This window comes from Eulemur rufifrons, chromosome 28 (genome assembly GCF_041146395.1).
Source record: "Eulemur rufifrons isolate Redbay chromosome 28, OSU_ERuf_1, whole genome shotgun sequence".
In the NCBI taxonomy this organism is placed as follows: Eukaryota; Metazoa; Chordata; class Mammalia; order Primates; family Lemuridae; genus Eulemur; species Eulemur rufifrons.
In genome coordinates, this window is record NC_091010.1 from 21,224,187 (window position 1) to 21,242,952 (window position 18,766).

An 18,766-nucleotide genomic window follows, 5' to 3' on the forward strand; every position below is an offset into this window, starting at 1 on the left:
TTTCCGGTACGTCCCAGCACCACTTGTATGATTATTTACTGAACATTATTAACCTTTTGGTTTTTAACCTAAAACAACGTATTTCTATAGAGGAAATGTCATATTATATTCTGAATGGAAAACAGCCTCACGTTCCACAGACAGAAAGGACCTGTCAAAATAACAATGGCACTGAATTCTGGGTCGGTGCCATGGGGCGCCAGGGCTGTGGGACAGAGGCCTGGCCCTCTGTCACATGGGGAGACCAGCAGGTATCTGGGAGTGTTGGGGAATCCTAGTTCCCCACTGGGACCTGCTCCCTACGGGGCAACGGGAACGGGAGTGTGCTCAGCACGGGACTTGGTGCTGTTCAGCTCATGGCAGATGGTCACCCAAAGCCAGGCTGGGACAGGTGGCCAACGCTTGGGGAGATACCAATCCAAGGTGAAGCCCAGAGGGGAAACTGAGGCCCGGGGGCACCACGGCTCTGTGAAGCCTCGCGTGGAGCCCAGTCCCAGGACGCAATGTTCCCCTGCACCTCTGGGCCTCGGTGTCCCGGGTGCCCCGGGCACATGGTGGGCTCACCGGTGGCCTCGTCCAGCCCCTCCTGGGTGACGTGGTCGTTCTGGCTGACCCACTCGCCGTTGCACTTGAAGTAGATCTGCGTGGCGGGGAAGGCGCGGCAGCGCAGCTCCACGGGCTTGTTCTTCACGATGTAGGCGTCCTGCGGCTCCTGCAGGAAGTGGGGCAGGGGCTCTGCCGGCGCCGACGGGAAGGAGTCGGGGAGCACCTCGGATTCAGCGCCTGCGGGGGAAGGAGACGGCTGAGGCTGCGGGCTGGGAGCCCCCACGGCCCCTCGCCCACCCCGGGGGCCCACCACAAAGGAAGACCTGCTGGGATGCGCTCTGCGACCTGGGCAGAGTCTGGCGCTCCTGAGGCCTCAGTTTCCCCTCTGGCCCTGCATTGAATAGGCTGGGCTTTAGGGCCAGTCCTAGCTCTGTGACGCTGTGTGATTCCACTTTACAGATGGAGATGTCAGGGAGGCCCAGAGAGGTGAGGTGATGCGTCAGGGTGAGGACACCCCTCCAGCCCCTAGTGTCCCCTGCGCTGGCCCTGCTCAGCCCTGTTCCGGTTTCCTGTGGTGATGCCACAACACGTACTGTGCTGGAAGCAGAGCTGAGGCTGGAGCTCAAACCAGGCTGGCCCTGCCCGGAGCCACAGCCGCCCTCTGCAGCCCCGGCCTGCCAGGCTGACGGAGGCTGGAAGAGGATCCCGGGCCTGGGCTCCCTGGTGCACGGGCCCCTGCAGGCCTCCTTCCCTGCAGCCCCCGCCAGAGCCGCCTCCGGTCCGAGGCTCTGACCCATCCCTTGGCCTCCTCCACCTCAGCCGAACCCACGCCCTCAGCACCACGGGTGAGGAGACTCCAGAGAACACGGCGAGCCTGTGGCCACGGCAGTCTCCTCCCCAAAGGGGCCAATGGAAACCCTGGCCGGCCTGCGTCCCTGGAAAGAACAGCACCTCAGGAGGGGAGACAAACAGGAAGGGAGGGGCCGGCCACCGCCAGTGCTGGGAGGGAGGGACACCAGGCCAGGCCATCACTTTACAGTCCACTTAGGAAAACTGATTTTCCGACACCAAATGCCAAGCGATCAGGTGGCTGGGGACAGCCATGGGGAGCTTGTCCTCCTCTGCTCACTGCTCCAGAGGAAACAGCGAATTGAGCTGTGGGGTGCATGTCTGCCCAGCCCCTCGAGCCAGAGTGCCCGCCTGGCGTGGAGGGTGGGGGGAGGTGTCCCGGGAGGCCTGAATGGTCACTGGGATCACGCACTTGTTCTCCAGTCCAGGAGGCCATGCTTGGGCCCAGAGAGTCCCCCTACAGGCAGAGGGGCCAAGGGACACCCTGTCTCCCAAGAGCAGAATGAACATGACATGCCTGACCATGTTTTCTCTTTGTGGACCAGGAGACCCTGCTAAGACTGGAGCAACTTAGGGAGAAAATGCATGAATTGTCCCTGGCTCTGGCTCCAGGCATGGGCAGGGTGTGAGAGAGAGCAAGGCAGACAGAGGGACCTGGGAGAGAGGGGAAGCCAGCAAGATGGGGTGTGGCTCCAGCTCCCTCCAGCATGTTCCATGTGCCCAGGGAGAGGACCTAATTCCCACCTTGTTAAGGGAAGTGAGTGCCCTTCCCCTCTCTCTGGGCTGCTTTCAGGATCCTGTGGGATAAACGTGTGGATGCCTGGGAGGGCCCGGGCACATAGTAGGTACATGTTTCTGCATTGCAATAATTACTGCTTACCTAGCATCAGGTGCTATATTTTCAATGCTTTAAATAGTTAACTTATCTAACTCTTGCAACAATCCTGTAAGGCATGTTCTATTAGTACCCATTTTATATATGGGTAAATGGAGGCTCAGAGAGGTTAAGCAACTTACCCAAGGTCACACAGCTAGTAAGAGGAAGAACTAAGGTTTAAACCTGAGAAACAGGCTTCAGCTTTTGGGATGTTGCCCCAGCTGCCACACTGCTCCCATGATGTAACTCTAACATTGTGGGTGTCTCCACACCCGAGGATCCTAATAGCACCCGGACACTGGCCAGGACCCTACAATATACAGGGCTCTCTCATGCAAGGGCTGGCAAGGCTGGACTGTCCTTCTCATTTCAAAGTGAGGGACCTGAAGACCATCCAAATGGGGCCAGTGACTTGCCCAAGGCCACCTGTTAGTGGGCAGCTAACCTGGAAACAGTAATAGGATGCCTCGAGGCCAGGCCAGGGCTCACCTCACACCCACTTCCCTCTGCCAGTATGGAGACACGTTCTCTGTAGGCAAATTGACAGTCCCCTAGGGTCTGGGAGCTGGGGGAGTTGATGGGACAATGACACAGTGACATGATCACAGCCCAGGGAGCTGGACAGTGGTTTCTAGTGGCCTGAGAGCTGGTCACTGACCCAACCTGAGATAGGCACTGTGGCCTCCCAGCCAGGCCGGGAGCTCTGGGAGAGCAGGACGGAGCTGCAAGGGCATCTGGGCAGCAGAGAACCTGCCAGGCTCCACGCCCACCTCCCCCACCAGCCTCTTGCCTGTCTCCGCCCCGACGGCGGCGAAGCAGACTCAGGCTTCGGATTCAGACACCCCTGGGTCTGACCGCCCCCCCTTGCTGGCCTCAGGCAGCTCATCTAGGAAGTGGGGGTAACAGGCCTCCCGTGGGGGCGGGCGACGGCCACAAGAGAAGGGGCATGGGAGCCTGTGGGTGCACGTAGCGTGCCCGCCCCTACTTCTAACCACGTCACCCCCAGTCCCCAGGTGACGGCTGCCCCGGTGCTCCGAGGCACTGCGGGCTGCATTTATGACTTGTTTTATAACCCTAATGCAGCTCATTTATAAAGCAGGCGCAGACGTGACCGAGGAAAGCAAACATTAGACATCCATTAGTGCAGCGGGGCTGTGTCCGCAGCCCTGCAGCCCCACCGCCCCGCCCTCCCTGCCCCGCCGCTCCTCTCCGCCCTGGCACAAAGATCCGTCTCTGGCCTGGGCAGGGACATGGGCTGAGCATCCCCTCAGCGCCTCTTGACGGAGCTCTTGGCCCCTTGCCGTGTCCCCACATCCAGGCGTCCTGGAGGCAGACGCTGCCAGGAGACAAGGACGAAGAATCAGAGGCTGACCTGAGATTCCTGCCTAGAGGGGCCACGGTGGGCTGTGTGCTGGCCGGCATGCAGCAGGGGCACGGCGAATGCAATTAATGAGGGGCTGTGTGTGGCCACCAGGGCCTGTGTGACGCTGAGCTGGCCCCTGCGCTCACTCCTCCTCGGCCTGGCTGGGGGCCGGTGGCTGAGTGAGGCTTGACAGGTGGGCCAGATGAGGGCGCCCTAAGCCAGGCCCCGTAGGTGCCAGCTCGGAGGGAGAGCACCAGGCTCTCGGGGTTCCCAGATGAGTCCTCTGCTCCAGGCACTGCTCCGAGGGGGGTTCCTATTAACTCAGTGACCCCATGATAACCCCAGACAGAGATACCCAAACGGTTCTAGTCTTTAGTGTCTCAGTAATTTTTTCATGGTATCCCAAGGCCAAAAATAAATTCCTAATGGGAATGTATTATTAAGTAATTAGATCCAAACAGCTTCCTAAGTCTTTATATCCTAAAATCTTAGGATACATGGGAAGAAAAAAGAATATTTTTGTTGCATTTCTAAATAGCCTCCATGACTTACTAATGGGGATGTGTGTGCCTGTTGGGCACTGTACAGCTTCTCAAACTTTGGAATCAGAATGGACACCGTCACCATTACTGTTTCCCCCAGCTTTGTAAAAACACGGTGCCAAATAAAGGAAAGTAGAGTGATGTTGAAAACTGTGAGCTACCTCGAGCTAGTAGTTGGGGTGATGTCTGACAGCTGTCGGGTATTGCTGTGCTCCCTTTGAAGATTAAAAATCTGTGAGTCTGTTGTGGCACCCTGGGGTGACTCGGCACACAGTTTGGGAACTATAGCTCTATCAGTTAGCTATTATTATTAGCCCCATACTGCAGATGAGGAAACTGAGACCAAAAGTGTTTCCATAACTAGCAAAGGGCTATAAAGCTAGTAAGTAGCAGAGCTATGGAGGAAATGCAGGTAATCTGATACTGGAATCTGTCTTCTGAACTCTGCTGAACTGGAAATTGGCATTTCTGTACCTACCCTCTGTGTCAGGGGCTCCCAACATTTCACGTCATTCATTCTTTATCTCCCCCTTTTACAGATGAAACATGGGGCTTCAGGGGCCATGAAGGGTCACCTGGCCAAGGGGAGGAAGCCAGGCTTGGAGCCACATCTCTCGGCCCCCTGCCTCCCTGGCTGCCCTAGAGCTGTCCCCGCCGGCCCCAGCGTCACAGAGGAGCAACACCTGAGGAGGGCTCCCCGGACGGCCAGATCTGGACTTCCTGTGGCAGGAAAGCTTCTCACAGCAAGTGTTTTTTTCAAATAGTAGCGCTCATTTGGGCTCAAGTTGCAAAAATGCAACCTGCCCTTAAAGCCGTACAAGAATGGTCCAGATACCCCAAGATGAAGGCATGAAAGAGGACACGTCCCCGCACAGTGGAACTGCCGCACGGTTGAACGCAGGGAAGGAACACCACTGAGGTCAGGAGCCGGTCTGCACCCCAGCTGGGGCTGATACAGCTGCGCGCCCTTCTCCCTCAGGCCTTGGCGTTCCCATAGTAAAACGAGGGGGTTGGCGCCAAGCCGGTGGCGCAGGCCCTCCTCTGGTTCTAACACTTTGCGGCTTTAAGGTCCCTCATGAAGAAACTGATCATGTGTGAAAGTGTCCTTCTGAGTCAAGCTTTTCTCCATAAAGCAAATTTGCTTATGGTAGGGTTACTTATTGCCATTCCTGACTCAAAAACTCAGCATAGGATGGGCGCGGTGGCTCACGCCTGTAATCCTAGCACTCTGGGAGGCCGAGGCAGGAGGATCGCTTGAGCTCAGGAGTTCGAGACCAGCTCGAGCAAGAGCGAGACCCTGTCTTACTAAAAATAGAAAAATTAGCCAGGTGTCGTGGTGCATGCCTGTAGTCCCAGCTACTAGGGAGGCTAAGGCGGGAGGATCACTTGAGCCCAGGAGTGTGAGGTTTCAGTGAGCTGTGGTGATGCCACTGCACTCTAGCCAGAGTGAGATCCTGTCTCAAACTCCTCCCCCGGGCCCTATACAGTGGTCCTAAGGCAGAGCGTGGGCGGAGCCCAGGGAAGAAGGAGGAAGAACTGCGTGCTGCTGGGCTCTCCCAACCACGCCCCAGCCCACCCATCCCAGGCCTCAGACCAAAATGACCACCAGCGCCTCTGGGTGAGGTCTTTCTAGAGGTTACTTAGAGGGCCATCTCATCTCGACGGATATCTCCCATCAACTCCTCATCCAACCTTGACTCACACACCTCCAGCGACGGGGAACTCACCACTGCTTTTCTGAGCCAGGCTCTCCTTTGGACAGACCTAACAGTTAGTAAGGGCTTCCTTACTCTCAGCTGCAATTTGCTATTGAAGTTCCAGCGATTGCTAAAACTCTAACCTCTGAGGTCACACCACACAGTGTGCTTCCTCTTCCCGGTGACAGCTTCCTGGTCTCTGGAGGCTGCAGCTTGCCCTTCCTGGCCTTCTCATCTTTCTTTCAAATATTCTTTACAACACAGTTTTGCATCCCTCACCACCATCCTGGCTTCCTTCTGGACAAATTCCATCCTGTCACAACCCACTTAAAATGCGGGGTGGTGAGGTGACCACAGTAGGGTCTAGTGGGTGCCTTCCTGCTTCTGGTGAGAATACTTTGAGCCAGGCAGCTTGAAGGCTGCTTCCCAGTTCTGGCGGCTGCTCCTGGAGGACAGGGAACACATCACACCCTTCCTGGTGTCCCCCACGGCGTCCAGGACAGGGTACCTGCTTGGGAGGGAAGCGGAGCTTACAGGACAGCAGGCCCTGTGCCAGTCTGTAGGCTTCCCTCCAGGGGCTGGGCCAGGGCAGCGCCCACAGGGGGGACAGATGTGTTTCAGAGATGTAAAATCTGTCTATGGCCATACCACCCTGAACGCGCCCGATCTCGTCCGATCTCGGAAGCTAAGCAGCATCGGGCCTAGTTAGTACTTGGATGGGAGATGCAAAATCTAAGCCACCAGGATGAGCAGGAGTCAGGGCCTGGGAGGTGAAGGAACAGTCTCAGGACAACTGTATTTCCCGTGTGTCCTCTCCAGAAGGGAGGAGGAAGCAGCAGACATCCCTGAATGGGAGATTGCCACCAATCCCGGGCGAGCCGAGAGGGGCTCTGCATCCCTTACCCTGGCCCTGAGCCCGGGGCCCAAGCTGGGCGGGCGTGCAGCAGAACAGGCTGGCCCCACAGCCAGCAGCCCTGGTTCAAATCCTCACTCCTCACCAGGAGACCTTGGGAAGGTCTTTAACTCGCAAGGCCTCAGTTTCCCCGTCTATAAAAAAGGAGATAGCAGTTCCGGCTCTGTCAACTTTGAGGTGCTGTTGTGACGGTCAGCTGAGAAACAGACGTAAATATGCTACACTAACTGGGCAGAACGTGTGCCAGGAGACGGCAGCAGGCAGGAGTTGTTCTCTAGCTGAGCTGTGAGTGGGAGCTCTGAGACCCCACACTGGTCGCTCCCTCGGCCTAGCGGCCTAGCGTGGCCGGAGCCCCAGTAGACCAGACGCATGGAAAGCTGATGCTCAGATGGTCTGGGGCCCCTAGAGCCCTGCATTCTACAGCTCAGAGAAGGGAAGTGACCGATGCAACATCACACAGCAAATTAACAGCCCAGCCAGATGAGAGCCCGGTGTCAGATTCGGGACTGAGAAGGGGAGACAGAGCCCAGAGAGACAGCACGGCCATGGCAGGGCTGTGGGTAAAGGCCTGGGCACTGTCATCCCTGTGCCTGGGATGGAAACTCATTGCCATCCGTCTCAGCCGGTCCACCTGTGGTCAGCCCTGCTGCCCAGGGCGGAGACCTCAGCGGGAGGCTGCAGGGGTCTGGTAGGGAGGGCCTTGACAGCCCTGCCACTGGCTTTTGTCCCCAGGCCTGGGCCCCCCAGGCTCAGAACCAGGGCGGGCACTTGGAGCTGAGCGGGCCGTGTCTGCAGGGCTGGCTGGCGCGGGACTGGGAGCGGGTAGGGGTGCAGGCGGGAGGTGAGGACAGAGAAACGCCCCACACTGGGCACATTTATCATCAGCAATCACAGTCTTTCTCTAGCCCCTGGACACCGGCTAATTCGCCCACTGCATGGAAAATCTCTTCCATTCACCGCCCGGCTGATGTGCTCAGTGGGGAGCGCGGGGAGCTGGGGGAGAGGAGCCCGTTTATTATTATGTTTTAAAAACACACAGCCCCACTTGGACGGACCCCTCTCTGGACACAAAGCCCTTCCTCCATCTGGCCCTGGCTCCTCGTGGCTGTGGGGTTCAGGCTGGGGCCCCCCTCAGAGGCGGTCACAATGGCCGTTACTGATGACAAATGGGGCCGGTGGGCTTGGGGGACGCCGAGTCATTGCTAACAAAGGCGGCCCCTTGTACAGCCCTTTTCCCACACCCTCTGCACCCATCTGTGCCCGTGACGTCACTTCCTGCACTGGCAGGCCACGGGGCGGGGGCTTGCAGCCCAAAGGGGTGTCTGCTGCTGCTGTGACGTGTCCCCTCGAAGGACTGAGGGGTGTGTGAAGGAGCTGACGGGAGGCTGGGGACAGGCCTGGGGCAGGCACAGAGCGCTGGAACAGAGCCCGGCCCCATCTTACAGGGGACACACTGCTTACTGAGTGGGGAAGGACACGACTGTCACTGGGTCACTGGTCTCTCTGACTCGCAGTGGCACTGGGGAGGCTGCATGCCACACCCACAGGCCCAGGCCCCTCCTCCAGACCCTTCCTTGGCCAGCTGGGCTCCTTTGGCCTGGACCTGGGTCCCTCTGGGCTAATTTTTGGTTCTCTGTCCAAGTCCCAGGTCTGATGGTGTCACTGTGCCTGGAAGCCAGGGCCCTGAGGAGGGGGCATTCTGCTCCCCCTTCCTCTCCCAGACAAGGAGCGCAAAGCCCTCTCATCCATCCTACTCCACATAATAACCACACACTCAGCACGGCACTTAAAAGCCCGTGTGTTTGAATTTGATAACACACATCATCAACAGCGCAACAGTCCTGCAAAGTTGTCCCATTTTATGGAGGAGGAAACTGAGGCTCTGAGAAGTGAAAGGACATGCTCAAGGTCACAGCTAGGAGTTCACTAGCTTGCTGGATGGGAGGGGGTCTGGCTTCCTAACCCCAGTCTTGGCCTCCCTTCTTCTGTGGGCGTGGCCCTCCCAAGGCTTGGACTTGTTTTGGAATGCTCAAGCCAAACAGAGATCCATGGGAGAGGCCTGGTGCCAGCCTGGCACCCCACTCAGTGACAGGTGACTGACCCCTACTCAGACACACGTGCTCACAATGGCAGGCCCACGCATGCCCCACCAAGGTCACACCCACAGCTGACTCCCCTGCACACCCTGAGAGCCTCAACCAGGCTGCCTATGTCAACGCTGTTGTCCCCTCTAAGGCAATGGCAGTCTCCCACCTGTGACTCCAGCCTGTGGGGGACCTGCTGTTTTATTTGGTCACCTCTCCCCCATCCAGAATTGGACTGGGTGAATTTCAGTTGTAATCTCAGATTCCACCAAACAGCAGTTGCTCAGGTCCCATCTGGGTCGGCCCCCTGGTGCCTCCCTTTCTCCCGGCCGCACCCAGCCCACGCTGCTGGATGGACCTGGACGCTGCCGGATACACCTTCAAGACATGCCTCAAACTGCACGGCCACCCCCGCCCCACCTCCCTGCAGTCTCCAAGCCCAAGTCTTCCTGCTGGACCCTTCCTCAGCGTGCTCCCTGCCTCTCACCTTGCAGCCGGGTGAGCTTGTAGAATACAAACCACCCCTTCAGTGGCTTGCACCCACTAGTGGCTTCTCTTTGCACCTGGAAGGAGGTCCTAAGCCACACGAGACCCTCAAACGTCAGATGCTCACCATCTTTCCCTGGGCTCCAAGCCACCCAGGCATGTTTCTTGTCCCTGGGACACGCCCTGCTTATTCCCACCCCAGGGACCGTGTTGATCTCTCCTTCAGGGATGTTACCCACCCGCCCTGTTAGCCCTTCCACCCCGACATGCTCTGGGCTGACTCTTTGCCATTGAGACCTTAGCTGAAATGCCACCTCCCCAGTGAGCCCTTCTCTGACCACCCTATGTAAACGCGTCATCCTCTACCTTCCTGTCCCGTGGACACTTCCCTCTGGAACCACCCTCTTCACGTATGTGTTTGTTTGCTGTCCTGTCTCTGGAGAGGTCTGCTCTCTAGAAGAGCTCCATGAGGGCTGGAGACCTTGTTTGCTTTTGTAGCTAGGCCCACTGCAGACGCAAGACTTCCTCCAGCACATGGCCAGCCTCTCCACAAGCACTGGGGCTGGCAGGTGCTGGTGGGAGGGAGCAGCCAGAGGGAGTGGGCACGGGTTGGGGCGACCTGGGCTGCAGGAGCTCATCTCTTGGGAAATCCCATCCTGCAGGATGCCACCGACTGATGGAACTTCAGAAACCATCTAATCACTGCCCTCCAGGATAGAGACCAGAGAGGGTGTGGCCTGGCTTCAGATCACACAGCAACTGAGCAATAGAGCCAGAAAGAGAAACTGGGCACTAGACTCCTGTGGAGGAGGGGGGACTTCATTTTAAAAAAATCCCTCTTTTCCTTCCAATGAAAGCACTTCTTTTTTTGGCCTTTTCTGATTACAAAGGTAAAACCCTTGCATTGTAAATAGTAAAAAGAAAAAATAAAGATAAAAATAAAAACCACCCCATTCCTACTGCCAGGTGACTAACACTGGATGTTGATCCTCTCTGACTTTCTTAAATGCACAAATATTTAGTTACTTAAATGGGGTCCCACCATCTGCAGTTGTGTATCCTTTGTTCTCCTTTCAAGGCTGTTAACTGCAGACTTTTAAACCACCAGCAGAATGCACTGGGCTTCTCTCTCCGGCCCTGCCCCCACCCCCATGCGTCAGACGGGTGGGCCAGCTGGGCTGCTGATTCCCGTCAGGTGTTCCAGGTTGCTGCAGAAGCCGCAGGAGACAGAGCTGGCATGGGGGACCGGCCTAGCAATGCCATCGAGCTGGGTCTGCGTGTCTGGGTGCCAGACGGAAAAATGCCCAGTGTCCTGCCCCTTTCCCTCAGAAATGTCAAAACGCCCATAGGTATACCTTCTGGCCCAGGGGCCGCCTAGGCTAGGCCAGACAGAAGGGTGGTTGTGTCCCCATGCCACCCCGGGGAGTCCAGGGTCAAGCCTGTTCCTGGAGCGCCCGAGGCACGTGGATTTTCTCTGCCTCCCTCAGCGCCACACTCTAGGGCCCAGCACCCTTCCCTGCAAAGGGGAGGCAACTGCCAGACATGTCACCAAGAGGAAAAACTGCCATAACCTGTTGCTAGGAGGCGGCTCAGACCCTAGGCTACTTCACTTCACTTCCAGATGGGGACCTCAAGGTCAGACAATGACCTGTTCAAGGGCAAATAGCCAGTCTGTGGCTGCAGCCCCCCTCCTACGTTGCACTGCATTGGCATAAGAACAGTCATAGCAGGGAGATAAAAAAAAAAGGGGTTCCCAGACTCTGGCCTTTGCCAGTCTGTGAAATGGGGCAGAGCGAGAGAAGAGGGTGAAGGGGAGAGATGAACAGAGGAAGAGATGGCATCACGGGGACAGGGAGAAAGAGAGAGCCCTTGAGAGTGCCTGCCAGTGGGGGGTGAGGGAAAGGGACCTTGGACTTTTCCGAACCTGGAAGCCACTTGGGTTCTTGCTCAGTCCCCAGGGGCGAGGAAGGCAGCAGCCACCTCTGGCTTCCCTCCCTGAGGCCAGGACTGGGGCTAAGGCTCCATGGGCCCCTGGGAGAGCAGGCCTTGTAGACACAGGCTCCCAGGAACACCCTGGGGACCTGAGGCAGGGAGCAACCTGCCTCGGGTCACAGAGCAGCTTGGAGGCAAAGCTAGGACTGGATGGAGCGTGGGTCTCCTGGCAGGCAGCCCGATGCGCCTGCCCTGGCCTCTCTGGGCCAGCGGTGGGGAAGACCCTGGCCCTGGGGCTTGGGTGAGCAGCTGAGCTGTCAGCTGGTGGAGAAGTGGGAAGACAGGTGGCCGAGGGGAAGGCCCGTGTGGCTGCTCAGGTGTGCTGCGAGGGAGGCAGATGGTGGGCAGGGACTCGTGCCCATTCATTCACTCACCAAACACTTCCTGACTGCCTCCTCTTGACCTTGACTGTGGCAGGGCCCTGAGAGCAGTGACCAAGATTTAATTCCACCAGTGGGAAGCTCGCAGCCAAGCTTCAAGGTTAGAACCCAGACATCTTGACTCTCAGACCAGTGCTCAGCCTAGCTCTGCAGTCATGTAATGCCCCTCTGCCTGCCGACCCACGACCAGCGCAGAATAAATCTATAGCTTTGTGTGTAGCTCTTCCGCCTCAGTCGGGGAGCCAGCCTACCTCCTCTAGGAAGCAGGCTTTGTCTACTTTTACCACTGTAGGGATTTATTCTTCAGGCTCCTATAATCCCATCCATGGCTTGGGCCGAAATGCACTGGTGCTGTCACTGACTCACAGGGTCCCCAAAGTGACCCTGGGGAAGCCAGCTCCCTCTGGGCCTCAATTTGCCCTTCTGAGAAATGGGACCACTTTGACTTGCTTTGTCTCCAGGGCTGTTGTTAACACCAAGCCCTGGTGTTAATATCAGAAGTACACAAATATTTTGCCAGCTGGGCAGCCCTGTGCACCAGCTAATTTTTATTATAGTAACCCCTTTTATCTGCGGGCGATACATTCCAAGACTCACAGTGGGTGCCTGAAAACTCGAGTAGTACCAAACCCTTTATATACTGTTTTTGCGATCTGATAACCAAGACGGCTCCTAAGTGACTACCGGGCGGGTCACTTCATACAGCGTGGACAAGCTGGACAAAGGGATGATTCACGTCCTGGGCAGGATGGTGTGAGATTTCATCACGCTATTCAGAAGGGTGCACAATTTAAAACTTGTGAATTGTTGACTTCTGGAATTTTCCATTAATATTTTTGGACCGAGGCTGACCATGGGTAACTGAAACCACGGAAAGCGAAACCGCGGGTAAGAGGGAACCACGGCACTGCCTTTCTCCATGAGAAATGGTGGGCACGACGCCTTCCAGAGCTGCCAGGGACACCTTCGCCAACAGCCCCAGGGTTGTCCTCCGGGCTCGAGGTGCCAGCCAGGCCCCCGCTCCCCACCCGCACCTGCCCGGCCTTCCCACTGCTGCTCTGGCCCACTCTGTGATGACACAGAGCTGCAAAAGGCTGATGCAAGCTAGAAGGAGGGAATGAAACAGACTCGCGTGGGGCGGACGGAGCCCGTCTCCTGCCCCGGGGGACGCCCGTCCCTGCCCCTGCCTGCCTGTTTGCATCTGCTGATGTAATCGCCGGGCCGCCTTGGCTCAGGGCGCAGCCTGTTCACCTTGTCCTCTCAGCGAGCAGCCAGAGGCAGGGTGCAGGGGGCGGGCGGGCGTCCAGCCACGGGCACCACGAGAGGGCCCTTGTCCCAGGGAGGGCAGAGGGCGGCAGAGCCTGAAAACCTGCACAAGGTTATTGGAGGAGCAGGAACCCTGAAGTAAGTGGGGCTGCTTCAACCCCCGTTCTGCCACCGTTTGCTCAGGGAGCTGTCCCCCGTCCCTGAGCCCGGCTTCCCTCAGCAGGGATCTCATGAAATGAACCTAGTCCATAACAGGTACTCAGTTTGTCAGTTCTCTTCCATGGCTCTCTGGAGGGTGGATAAGGAAGGCTGAGAGGGTAAAAAAAGAAAAGCTGGAAGTGTGGCTCAGTGGCGGGAAACACCAGAACAATCTTGGCTGGCTACCAGTTCTGTGGGTGACTCTGGGCCAGCTGCCTTACCTCCTGAGGCCTCAGTTTGTTTATCTGTGGAATGGGCACATCACCACTATACCCATTTCACAGAGACAGCTGGAGGCCAGAGGTGTGAAAGTGTGACAGGACACTAAAGTGTATGGACAGCTGGGGGGACCTGGGGACAGCCGGGAGTCAGGGGTGGGGTGCCTCACCAAGAGCCTGGGGCCCCCAGAAGCTGAGCAGGCCCTTCCTGAGCAGCGGCTGTGCGGGGAGGGTAGGGCCTGGCCCCGGGAGCCTCTCCGTAGGGAGGAAGGCAGGGAAAAGTAGCACACCGCTCCCCTGGGCCTCCATCAAAAACATGCAGGTGGAGCAGAGAACAGCAGAGACATGCTCCTGGAAGCTGCCAGGCCACCTGCACGCAGCCGAGGACCCCCGACCCCACCAGCCCAGGGGCTGGAGTCACATCATCAGACTATAATTCTCAAAGTTGGTTTTCCTGGAGATGCCTTGGTTTTTTCCCTGAGGGAGGGGAGGAGAAAAGTACTTAGTTGATGGTCTCTTTGCTGGGCATCGTGAGCTCCTGGAAGACAGGGGGCCTTTGTCGGAGGGGAGGAGGTGTCCATCTCAGCTGTCCTGATCCCCTCAGCCTGGGAGGGTGGCCTTTGTTAACTGGTCCCCCAGTTGTGCCGGATTGCCCAGCAGGCGAAGCTTCACTCCAGCCGGGGTGAATGGGCTTCCCTGGCCACAGCGATCCGCCTTTCCCTTTAGTACCCCTTCAGAGCCAGCAGGCAATACAGGTGACCCATAACAGCCACCATCTACAGCGCTAACCGGCTCCCAGGCACGGCGCCAAGCACTTGGCGTCCATTATCTGGCCGAATCCTCCCAACAGCCCGCCCGGGTAGGTACTCCTACCATCCTCCCCGCTTTGCCGGTGAGGAAACTCAGCCACAGGGAGGTTGAGCTACTTGCCCGAGGACAGAGCGGGGTTGCCAGCATTGGAATCTGGGGCTCTCTGAGTCTAAGCCCACACTCCTTAACCTCCGTGCCAGTGGCACTCAAACCGTGGCACACACCAGGGCCACCCGAAGCGCTTGTAATGACACAAAGTGCAGCCGGCCCCCCGGCCCAGGTTCTGAGTCAGCAGGTGTGGGGTGGGCCCCGAGGACGTGCCTCTCTGACGAGTCTCCGGGTGCCGCTGCCGGGCCACGGCTCCACGCTCTCTTGCCTCCCGATGAAAATATCAAACACTTGGTGCGGATGAGGGTGCTTGACATCCGTCAGCTCCCTCTCCCTTTGCACGGCCGTGATTCCGCTGGAGGCCTTTCAAAAGGACCTAAAGGAATGGCATGGCGGCACCGTGCTGGGCCTCGGCTCCTAGAGTCTGAACCAGGACCTGTGTGTGGCGATGATGGTAGTGACGGCCACCACCTGTGTTCCTTTCTAAAAATTTTTATTTATTTATTTATTTTTGGAGAAAGAGTCTCACTCTGTCGCCCCGGCTAGAGTGCAGTGGTGTCATCCTCCTGGGCTCAAGCGATCCTCCCACCTCCGCCTCCCAGAGTGCTAGGATTGCAGGCGTGAGCCACCGCGCCCCGCCTGTGTGTTCCTGCCAATTACTTATCCTCTCTGGGCCTCCACTGCCTTATCTGCAAAATGGGGTAGTAGTATTTCTAGCAAGGTTAATGCGCATAAAGAGCTTAGGGCCGTGCCTGGCACATCAAAGGGGCTTAATGAATATAAACACATTTTAAAGTTATTACCATTGTTAATATCTACATCATCTACATTATCTCACTTCATCGCTGCAACCACCTTATGAGGTTTGTATCCAAAGCCACCTCTATTGTTTACCTAAAGTTGCCCAAAATCAGAGGTTACTAAGTGGCGAAGGGAAGATGCTAAGCCAGGTTTGCGACCCAGTGGCAGGAACCAGGGGTAGCAAAGCGTGATGCCCACTCTGCTGCTGCTTCTGGAAAGGATGAAGAGTTATTTTCTCACTTATATTTCCTGCAATTCCTTCCAGTTCAACACCTGCCCTCATCCCGTTTAGCCCAGAGTATAATCAATGTTACTGTTGAAGGGAGAATGTCTCAACTGGGGGAACCAAAGACTGTGTCAGCCACCAACACTTGGTGACCTTGGGCAGCCCTCCCTGTCTGTCCATCTGTCCTCTTGGCACCTTACTGGGCACCCCTGAGGCTCAAGAGCCAGCTCAGCATTGGCTGGCCCCGTCCTTGGGAGAGGCGATGGTCACTTGTTTCTCCTGAGAGCCCCTGCCCCCAAGTCCCCTGGGATCCCAAGTTCAAAACAATAGAGGCTTCAGGTTGCCCTTGATGTAAAGGTTTAGTAGGTGGCTAATTTTAGCTGAGAAACACTCGGCATTTTCCCAGCCGCCGTCACTGCCGCACTCCGTGCTGGACAAATGGCCTTGGTTTTCCTCTCTGATTGTTCTCGGCTGGGGGCTGGGGGCTGACTCTAGCTCAGGACAATTCTCTTTGTGTCTGCTTCCGGGTGGCTCTTAATAACTCAGAGAAGGAGACAGAATGGTCCGGAGCTCTCTGGCCCGCCACCCCCTGCGCCAGCAGCCGGGCCTCTTTGCCTTACACAGTCAGGGGCATCCTGAGCAGTGGCATTTGAACAGGACTTGCTGGTCTCCCCAAGTCCTCAGGGTTGGGGCAGAGGGGGAGGGCCTGTGGTCTGAAGGGCCTCCCTTTGGACAGATGGGGAAGCTGAGGTCCAGAAAGGGTGTGACCGGCCTGAGATTGAATAGCGCTCTGGCAGACTCATAGTCCAGTGCTCTTTGTACGACGTGGAAGAGAAATCCCTCTGCTTCCCCTCCGGCTTGGGGACACCTCAGAGTGTCGGATGTCCAGGCTGCAAGCCTCCTGTGGAGACACCTGGACTGCTGCCTTCCCGCCCCACCTGCCCTTACCTGGCTAACCCCTGCTCCTTCTTCAGGTCTCACCTTCAAGGTCACTTGCTCAGAGCCCTGCCCTGACTGCACCCCTCCCACCTAAGCCAGGGCCCGTTTCTTCCTGTAGCGTTTCTTTTCCTTATTGCCCCCGTCACCTTCTCACATTATATACTCATTTATGTATTTCTGTGTTTAATGCCTGGGCCCCCCCGGAACCTGGGGTCCCAGAGGCAGACAGTGATAGTCACATATTTAACCACCTATGTGGGCACCAAACAATCTAACAGGGCTCAGGGGCAGGGTCCTGGGGAGTGACTGGGGCCACTAAAGGGCACCCAAGGCTGGGGACAGTGGCCATTTCCCACAATGGGGACATCTGCAGATATTCCCATCAGCAGGACAGCCTTACTGTGTTTTCTGTCTAAACACCATCCCTGGGTGGACGGCACCTGTCTGCCCATTGCCCTACCCCCAGTGCCACCTGGCACACACTAGATGCTTCATAAATGCTCCCTGCATGATGAATGAACCTCCTGGGTGGGCCCCTCTGGGTCCTCCTCTCCCTGAGGAAGTGGCCTCCATTCAATCTATGCCCGCCCTTCTGACGGGTGGCTCTGGAAGAGAACTGAGGAACTTTAGGGAAGGGCACCTAAGGCCCAGGGCAGCGCCCCCGGAGGGCAGTGTGTTGGCCTCACCACCCCCAGCTCTGCCCCCGTTCCCCTGCCAGCTCAGGGTCCCTCCCTGCCTCCACAGGCCTCCTCTGTGGTCTGCCCCCTCCCAACCACTCCAGCCGGGACCCAGCACGCTATAATTAGAGTCCTCCTTCCAGGCTCCGGTAATGAGGGGGTGTCGGGTGCCAGCTATAATTACAGCCTGGTTAAAACGAACAGGAGCCACCTCCAAGCCAAATTACAAAGTCTGCAGCCGGACTCCCTCCTGCCCCACTCCCTTTTTATGGGCTGGTTAAAGGGAGGGACCCGGAGTTTATGGAGAAGCCAGCTCGGGCTGGGGCTGCGGTCTCGGGCGAGCTGAGAGCTAACAGTCTGGGCCTGTGCTGCTTTGAAACTATCCTCCCACCTCCCCCCGCCCCACCCTCGTCAAAATTCCCATCCAAAGCCAAGGTCAGAACAGGCAAAGAAGCCAACTGAGGCTTTTCTTCTAGCCCTTCCATGAGAGCCCCCACCTGAGGGCTGGGCCATCTGTGCAAGGGCTGGGGTCACATGGGCACCATCACCCCTATTTTACTAACCAAGGTTCAGCGCTTAAAATAACTCGCCCCCAGTCACACAGCCAGCAAGAGGCAGGGGCAGGGCTCCAGCCAGGCCCACACGGGGGAAGATTCTAGAGCGTAGGTACCCTCCATCTTGCACCCCTCACCGCACTGGGCACAGGAGTGGCATTCTCAGTTAATCTTGAGAATGACGTGGTTTGCAAGTTGAGGCCTGAGAGGCGCAGCTGAGTCCTTCTCCCCCTTTTGGAGATGAAGAGATTGAGGTTCAGATTTCCACTGACATCTCAGGACCCACCGAGGCAGAGCCAGCATATGGGAGGCCTTTTCCACCCCAGCCTGGGACTTGTGGGCCTCAGAAATCTCAGGAAGTTCGCGTGCGCAAGGGCGATGGGGAAAACCTACTGCAGGGGTAGGTGCACGGCGGCCTGGGCCATCCCAGGGCTGTGGCGGGCACACCCGTCAATCGTGGCACATCTGGAGAGGGGCTCAGACTCTCAGCACAGGACTGCACTCAGCCACAACCAATCAAGTGACAAAGAAGAGCCCCACCCTCCAGATCTGATTAGTCCTGCTCATCCGCTCTTAACCCGTGGGGAACACAGGGTCCGGAGGGTTCGGGCAACTTGCCCAAATAAGTGAGTGGCACTTACTCCTTAACAATCAGGCTGTGAGTACTGCCAACCTGCCACCAGCCCCGTCAACTCTGGGCTTCCTGGGTGGGAGAGACTTGGACTCGCCCATCGCCACCCAGGCCCCAGTGCGAGACGGCCAGCTGCTCCGCTGCCCTGGTCAGAAGGCGGCTTTCGTAAGAGACCGTCGGGGTACAGGCTTGCCCACCAGCAGAGGTGTCTGGGCGCAGAAGTGGCAACCTCTCCGCACGGCTCGCAGCTGCCTTCCTGCCCCTTCCTGGGCCTCTTGGCTGGGCTCTCCTCCCAGCCCGAAAAGCTGGCTCCAGCCACCCACTGCCCACTCACCACAACTGGCCCGCGGTGACTCAGTCTCCTTGGTACCTCCCCCTCCTGTCTTCTGCCCCTGGCATCCCCCAGCTCTCGGGAGCCTCTTCAATAGTGCCTTTGATCCGGCTCTCCAGGCTCTTTAATAAGGACAGCCTGCTGCCTTCGGCAAAGGGGTGGGAGGGAGCTGGCGCTGCTGGGGGAACAGGGCCCACGACAGGGTGAGCACAGCCCTGACGCCCCCCAGCCTCACCTGGATGACCAGAGGCCCTGAGCCCAGAGGCCCTGCAGGGAAG

At 57.5% G+C, this 18,766-nt stretch overlaps 1 protein-coding gene across 2 annotated transcripts in view; it reads right to left on the reverse strand.

Annotated features, from left to right (window-relative positions):
- The window catches only part of UNC5B (unc-5 netrin receptor B), an 84,607-nt gene that overhangs the window by 20,702 nt on the left and 45,139 nt on the right, over positions 1–18,766 (reverse strand). For both annotated transcript variants that reach the window (XM_069459815.1, XM_069459814.1), the window contains exon 2: positions 565–783. In XM_069459815.1, coding sequence (XP_069315916.1) covers positions 565–783 — 219 coding nt within the window. The remainder of the gene's footprint in view (positions 1–564; positions 784–18,766) is intronic.